At 47.7% G+C, this 7,851-nt stretch overlaps 1 protein-coding gene across 2 annotated transcripts in view; it reads right to left on the reverse strand.

The window, feature by feature from the left end:
- ARFGEF2 (ADP ribosylation factor guanine nucleotide exchange factor 2) overlaps positions 1-6,198 on the reverse strand; it is a 99,800-nt gene extending 93,602 nt beyond the window's left edge. For both annotated transcript variants that reach the window (XM_060122518.1, XM_060122517.1), the window contains exon 1: positions 5,925-6,198. In XM_060122518.1, the coding sequence (XP_059978501.1) occupies positions 5,925-6,045 (121 nt within the window). In that variant the 5' untranslated portion in view covers positions 6,046-6,198. The remainder of the gene's footprint in view (positions 1-5,924) is intronic.
- Between the last annotated feature and the right edge of the window lie 1,653 nt (positions 6,199-7,851).

Consider the following 7,851-nt stretch of genomic DNA (forward strand, 5'->3'; position numbering starts at 1 on the left):
TTAAAAAAAGAAAAAGAAAAAACCAAAGAACCTCCATGAGCCACATCTCCCTCCTCCCCTTCACAGCATAGCCAAACCTTGGGAAAGAGTTGCGTGCGCTCACGGTCTATTTCCTCACCTCCCACTCACACCGCAACCCACTCCAGACTGGTTTTCACCTACAGCGTGCCACCAAAACAGCTCAAGCTAAGATCACCAATGACCCACATGTCTCTAAATCCCGTATATTAAACAGAGTAGTAAATCTAAAAGTGGATTTTATGATTTATATGTCAGCTACCCATTGTAGTTGTTGCCCACCTGGATGTGCAGATGTAGGCAAGTTGCCCTCTGAACTTTGGTTTCCCTTTGCCTGCCGTACCCAAAGACGGACATCAATCACACGTCACAACTCCAGAATGAATAGAAGAGTTTACTGCTGATGTAGAGAGAGGTCATAAATCAGCAAGATATAATACCTCAAATGAAACTCATGGGAAACCAGCTCTTTAACTTCATTTCTTTCTTCCTGTTAGTCCGTAAATTAAACCAAAGACATAAGCAGTAAAAAGCTGCAGAGAGGGCTTCCCTGGTGGCGCAGTGGTTGAGAGTCCACCTGCCGATGCAGGGGACAAGGGTTCGTGCCCCGGTCCGGGAAGATCCCATGTGCCGCGGAGCGGCTGGGCCCGTGAGCCATGGCTGCTGAGCCTGCGCGTCCGGAGCCTGTGCTCCGCAACGGGAGAGGCCACAACAGTGAGAGGCCCGTGTACCACAAAAACAAAAAAAAAAAAAAAAAAAAAAAAAAGCTGCAGAGAAAAAGCTGTGATCTTTTTGATTAGAGGCTTTCAAATACTACATCTCAAAATTCAACTACAAAAAATACGGTCTCTTTACTTATTGAATGCTCTACTTACTGAAACATCACCAAAAGTTCACTGCATAGAAACTTCACTGCCAATATAATGATTGTTTAAGACTCCAATGAGTATTTTATACAACATAAGAACTTTTGTATGGAGGAGCAATGGTAGTAATAGTTAAGATCTTGGGCTCTGGAGCCAGACTGCCAGTGTTCACAGCCTGGCTCCACTGCTTCTGGTTAAGTCACGTCAGCCAAGTTCTTAAGGCCTTTGATGAGGATAATAATAGTAAGAACTAAACTGCATGTGAAGCGTATGGCACGGTGCCTGAAACACAGAAGTGCTTAGTACATGGTTGATATCATATAGCTATTATATAACATGTGATTTAAAAAAGTCACTCACTCGGGCTTCCCTGGTGGCGCAGTGGTTAAGAATCCACCTGCTAATGCAGGGGACACGGGTTCGAGTGCTGGTCCAGGAAGATCCCACATGCTGCGGAGCAACTATGCCCGTGGGCCACAACTACTGAGCCTACGCTCTAGAGCCCACGAGCCACAACTACTGAAACCTGTACGCCTGGAGCCCGTGGTCCGCAACAAGAGAAGCCGCTGCAACGCAAAGCCCATGCACCGCAAGGAAGAGTAGCCCCCGCTCGCCACAACTAGAGAAAGCCCGCACACAGCAACGAAGACCCAATGCAGCCAAAGATAAATAAATCAAATAAATAAATTTATAAAAAAAAAAAGTCACTCACTCAATTGGGTGATAATGATGCGTCAGAGTTAGGATCGTCACTATATAATCGCCCCACTCTGGTGAGGGATGTTGGTAATGCGGAGACCATGCACGAGGGCGGGCAGGGAGGGGAATATGGGACGTCTCTGCACCTCCCAGGCAATTTTGCTGTGAACCTAAAACTGCTCTAAAAATTAAAGTCACTCAATTTCATATGAAAAACATAGGTATGTTTAATGACAACTGGCAATTACAGAGCACTCAGCCCCTACTTGGCACTTTGTGGGTATTAAATTATTAAATAAGATACCGAATCTCCTACCATATATGAAGACTACTGTGAAAACAATTCAGTTAAAGTTTTCGAGATTTCCAGATTTTTCCACACCATTCGAAACCACTCAGCTTATTTTCTCAAGTCTCTAAACTTGATAGAGTTTAAGGACAGAAATATAATTTAAAGAGACCATGTGAGAGAATGGCTCTTAAATAAAACCTCTGTGAAAGGGAGGTTTAAAAATGTAATTATGTACCCCAACTGGAGGGCTGAAAGGTTCAAGACTATTAACATATATAAAAACTTCATTAAGAAAGTAAAGAGCAACAATGTCCTTGGGGTGATGAATACTTTCACAGGCTCTTTTGATTTCTCAATAAAGGCTGGAAGGCCATGATCCTCTAATCGGGCAGACCCTACCTATGCATTTGGCATTTAGTGAAGATGAATCCCGGAGATCACTCCAAACCTATTCCATCCTGATCATCACTGTTTTTACAAGGAACAACCCTTGTCTTCATTGAGCTTAGCAAGTTAACACTCTAATAAACACAGCCTTTCACTCGTGTAATTACATTCCTATTTATTGCATCTACAAACCAAATAGAGCAATAAGTCATTCTTGAACGAGGAACCAACCTAAGTTAACATCAAGCCAGGGTGCTTAGAGTGTCTTGTGGTTTCTCACAGCTTAAAATAATAAATAACAGAGCAAGCCTTTACAGAGCACCTACTACATGTCAAGTTTTTTGCACACGCCAACTATCTTTTTTTAAAAATAAATTTATTTGTTTTATTTATTTATTCATTGCTGCGCGCAAGCTTTCTGTAGTTGCAGCGAGCAGGGGCTACTCTTTATTGCGGTGAGCGGGCTTCTCATTGCGGTGGCTTCTCTTGTTGCGGAGCACAGGCTCTAGGCGCACGGGCTTCAGTAGCTGTGGCTCACAGGCTTAGTTGCTCTGCGGCATGTGGGATCTTCCCAGACCAGGGCTCGAACCCGTGTCCCCTGCATTGGCAGGCAGATTCTTAGCGACCGTGTCACCAGGGAAGCCCCCTAACTTTATCTTTATAATAACCCCATCAGGAAGCTATAAGATCTGTCCAAGGTCACAAAGATAGCAAGTAGAAGGCAAGGGATCTGAACCCGGGCAGTCTTGAGTCCACAGAACACACTCCAAATCCCTACACTACACAGCCCCTGCATCCGTGATCCCCTCCCTCTAATATGCTACAACTGGTGGAAGGTCACAGAAGCTGTTTGCTGGAAGTGCTCCTATCGTTCAAACATTTCAACTTTGAGCAGTCACTTACAGCTCCTCTTATCAAAGTGAGTAATAATCTATACACGGCAATCTCTAAAATACTCGCCACATTGCAATGCTTCGTACACAGGCTTGTTTCAGCTACTTTTACTGGACACAAAACTGGGCCTTGAGATGCAGAGTGAAATATCACCAGATACTTTGCTATACGCTTTCTTCTGCAGTCATTTTTATTTAACAGCAATGACACACAAGTACTGTCTTAAAAAAAAAAAAAAAAGATGGCCAGTCTAACTCTTTACATAGGTTCCCTTGTAATAATTACTCAATTTGATGATGATGAGCCACCATGACAGTTTGCTATTCAATTAACCTGTGGTCACATTACTTCCTTTATCGGCTATTTCTTTTTCTTAAATAACATCATATGGGATATTTTATTTAACTCGTCTATATTGTTTGACAAGAAAAATATTTTTAATGGAGAATTTATATTTTCAGTATAGGCTATTTCTTACAATTCACTACCAAAACCCTGAATGTGCATTCCACAATTTGGGTTGGAAAAATCTGAATTTCTCAACAAGGCATGATCCAAAAATATATAAAAAGCTCTCAATGTTAAGGCCCTCTATGATCCATGTGACGATTTTATACGTACGTTCCAACAAAGTGATATACAATGTGCTGAAAATCTGATGTTAAGTGTTCTGAAGGGGGAATGAAAACTTCTCTGCCAAATAACTATTTTGAAACTTCTGCAACAATTCACTTAAAGTAACACTGAGAGGATAGAATGCAGGCAGATTTCCAAGCAGAGTTGTAAGTACCAGGCTTTTGCCTAACTACTGCTTTGTAGTGCTTATCCTGCATTCCTGATAAAACAATATCCAACAGTTAGCCTTGGTTTCCTGAATAAAAAAGCTTTACAAATCTAAGTCTCAGTAAATTCCTCTAATTGATCCTGAATTTCACAGGACTAGTATGTTTCCAGATTTTCTCAGCAACAACCACCTTTGTATCAATAGTTCTTGATCCTTGAGGGAGTCTCAGATCCTTCTGAGAAGCTGATGAGAGGCACCGCCTTCTTCCCAGAGAAATAAATGCAAAGTTCACAAACCCATTCCTAGGCCCCAAGAAAAGACTCCCAGAGTACCCTGCACCAAATGAAAGGAGAAAGGTGATGGTAACCTCAAACTCTGTGACAGAAAAGCAAACTTTCCATTTACGTGGTCACTTGTTAGGGAAAACAGGTCTTTTTACAGATACCAAACCAAAGGCATTGGGGTGATGAATTAACTTGATGCCAACTCTGGTCAAATGTATTGATCCTCACGGCCTAGAACTCTCTTCTCCTGAAATTCCACGTGGTGAATACTTCCCGCCTTTCAGTACTCGGCTCAAATGTCACCTCCTCAAAAAGGATTACTTTCTTGACCACCCTATGGAAAGCAGTCCTCAGGCCCTTTTTATCACATCTACTTTTACAAAAAATTTTACAGAAGTAAGGTAATTATGAAAAAATTACTTTTAGGGCTCCCCTGGTGGCGCAGTGGTTAAGAATCCACCTGCCAATGAAGGGGACACAGGTTCGAGCCCTGGTCTGGGAAGATCCCACATGCCGCAGAGCAACTAAGCCCGTGTGTCACAACATCTGAGCCTGCGCTCTAGAGCCCGCCAGCCACAACTACTGAGCCCGCATGCCACAACTACTGAAGCCTGCAAGCCTAGAGCCCGTGCTCCACAACGAGAAGCCACCACAATGAGAAGCCTGCGCACCGCAACGAAGAGTAGCCCCCGCTCGCTGCAATTAGAGAAAGCCCGTGCGCAGAAAGGAAAACCCAACACAGCCAAAAATAAATAAACAAAATAAATAATTTTTTTAAAACTGCTTTTACTAAAGTATTTATTAGCATTCAAAAAAATGTCTCATTCATTTTAAAATTTACTTATCCTGCTCCCCTATTAGAGTAGCTCTGTAAGGGCAAATACCTTGTCTGTCTCATTCCCCATTGTATCCTCAGTGCCTGCCACCCAGTGGGCATTTGATAAATATTTGTTGAGTGACAAACTAAAAGATAGGATGTTGATGATGGAATCAACTACCAAGGTTTTAACTAGAGATGAATCAGACTTCTCCCCTCTTTCAATCATCTGTGGGTCCATTCAGTCAGCATCTACTGCGTGTTAGGCCCTGTTGCAGATGCAGGGGATCCAGCGGTGAATAAAACAAACAAGTGTCTCTGCCCTCACAGACCCTCTATTTGAGTGGACCGCAAGGAAAGAGCAGATCTCTTTAACACTACAATACCTGAAGGTGCAGGATAACCCTCTACATTCCCTCCTGGAGGGAGTTATGGGCGATCCCCAAATGAAAGGAAAACATACACCAGTTGGGCACTTCCAAAGCAGGCCTCAGGAGTTTCCCTAAACCAGTTGGGCAGCTCTGCTCACATGGGGTAACTCCAACCAGCAGAACCCAGGTAAAGAAAAAACTCAGAGCAAGGGCTGCTGCTTCTGAAGGTGACGAGAGAAGGAACCAGGAAATAGGACGGCAAGGGGCCGTGGCAAGAGCCCTGGGCTGGGAGGCTGGAGAGCCAGCCCTGGCTGTCACCAACTTGCTAGGTGACCTTGGGCCAGTCCCAAGCTGGCAGGGCATCAGTTTCTCCCGCGGTATAATAAGGAGGGCGGGAGGGTGGGACTCGGGGTCGTGGGGAAGTGGCGCCCAGGAGGCCGGGCTGAGGCCCCGTGGGGTAACAGCAGGCGTGGGGAGGCCGGCGCGGGGCCGGGCCGGGGCGGCTCACCCACCGAGCGCCACCTGGCAGGCCCTGCGCAGCTGGGAGTGCTGGGGCCGCTTCACCTCCTTGTCGGCTAGGATCTTCTCCAGGGCCCGGGACACGAACATGCTCTTGGTCTGGCTCTCCTGCATGGCCCCGGCCCAGCGGGGGCTAAAAGCCCCGCGGGCGGATGGCGCTAACAGGCGGGCGAGCGAAGCTGAGGGCCCGGCGTCCACGCCGGCACCAGCCGCGTCCGTCCGCGCCGCCCAGTCAGGAAGCGACGCCGCGGCCCCACGGCGCCGCCATGTTGGAGCGCGTCACGTGACCACGTGACTGGAGGGGGCGCTACGGCGTCCGTCGACTCCGTGACCCTGGGGGGCGTGGCCTAGGCTTGGGGCGGGGCGGGGCCAGGTGGACGAGGAGGGGAGGGGCGAGGGTGGAGGAAGGAAGGGGCAAAGTTGGGAGGTGAGTAGAAGTGGGTGGAGGCTGGAGGGCATGCGAAGGACGGAAGAAAGGTGGTGGCAGGCAGGAGGGGTGGTGATGGGGGTGTGAGGAGAGAAGGTGAGGAGAAAGGCCATGAGGAACGTGAGATTGGGGATGACATGGTCAGAGAAGAGATGAAGAAGGAGAGATAGAGGTGGAGGAGATCGGAGGAGAGGAAGAAAGGAAAGGGAACAAGAGGACTGGAAAAAAAGAGAGTGAGAGATGCTAAAGGAGTAAGAGGAGGAAAGAGAGGAGGTGAGGGAGAGAGAGAAGATGGAAAGAAAGTTGGTGAGTGAGAGAGAGGTGATTAGGGAGTCAGGGGAGGTGAGGAGAAAAGAGAGGAAGCTAGAGGATTGGAGGGGGGGCGGGCGTGAGAGGAGGGGAGGCGGGAAGGTAAGAGGAGAAGTGAGGGGAAAGGGAGGGGGAGATAGGGAGAGAGCAGGGAGGAAGAGGAGAGTTGGGGAGCAGAGCAGAGGAGAGGGGGAACAAAGAGGAGGAGAGGGAGGGAAAGAAAGAGAAGGGGGGGAATTAGGAGGAGAGGGAGGCAGAATGGAAAAAGAAATGGTGCGGGAGGGAGGTGAAGGGGGAGGAGGCGAGAAAGGCAAGGAAACAGGCTGGGAGAGGGAGAGAGCAAAGGAGGGGGGCGTGGAGGGTGGAGGGAAAGGGCGGGGGAGAGAGGGATGGTAAGGAGGTGTATTCATGCACACTCTCCAGAAATGGGATTTCACCACCCCTGTGGCAAGACACACACCTTCCACACAACCCTCCTGTCCCTGGAGTAGACCCGACTCCTGGCATCCAGTCCAGTGAACTTCTGTGTGTCCAGTGCCACATCTGTGCGTGGTGCTGCCAGAAAGGACCATCCCGAGTGCACCTCCCTCTGGAGTGTATCCATCTATTTTCATAAACCCGTGGTTCCTCCCAGTGCAGTGTGCGAGGTGGGGACACTTGGGGGCATCAGACAGGGGGAAGAAACAGAGATGGCCAGTGTCACACAGCCTGCCAATGAGGGTAAGGAGACAGATTCTGGCCCACTCTGTGCTGTCCACTGGAGCCCTTCCTTTCACACTGCCCACCTCCCCCAAGGGAGCCATGGTGCTGCTGGGTGTGCAAGGGCAGTGTCTTTTTGGAATCTCTGGAAACTTCTGACACAGACATGCTCAGATGCTCAGGTCTCAGCTCAAACATCTCAGGGAGGCCCTCCCTGATCACTGGGTTTAAAGTAGCCCCTCTCTCCCTACAGCACTTTCTGACCTTTTTCACTTGTTGACTTGTTTGTCATCTGACTAGGGTTTAGGCCACAGAGAAGCAGGCTGCATCCCCAGGGCCTCTTCTGGAGCTAGGTAGAAGGTTTCATGGCCATAAATTCCATTGCTGTCTGGAGACTCCTGCTAAGAAATGAAGTCTGCATAGGATGGATAAACAGCAAGGTCCTACCATATAGTACAAGGAACTATATTCAATAACCTGTGATA

The sequence above is a fragment of the Lagenorhynchus albirostris genome, chromosome 15 (genome assembly GCF_949774975.1).
Source record: "Lagenorhynchus albirostris chromosome 15, mLagAlb1.1, whole genome shotgun sequence".
NCBI classification, from domain to species: Eukaryota; Metazoa; Chordata; class Mammalia; order Artiodactyla; family Delphinidae; genus Lagenorhynchus; species Lagenorhynchus albirostris.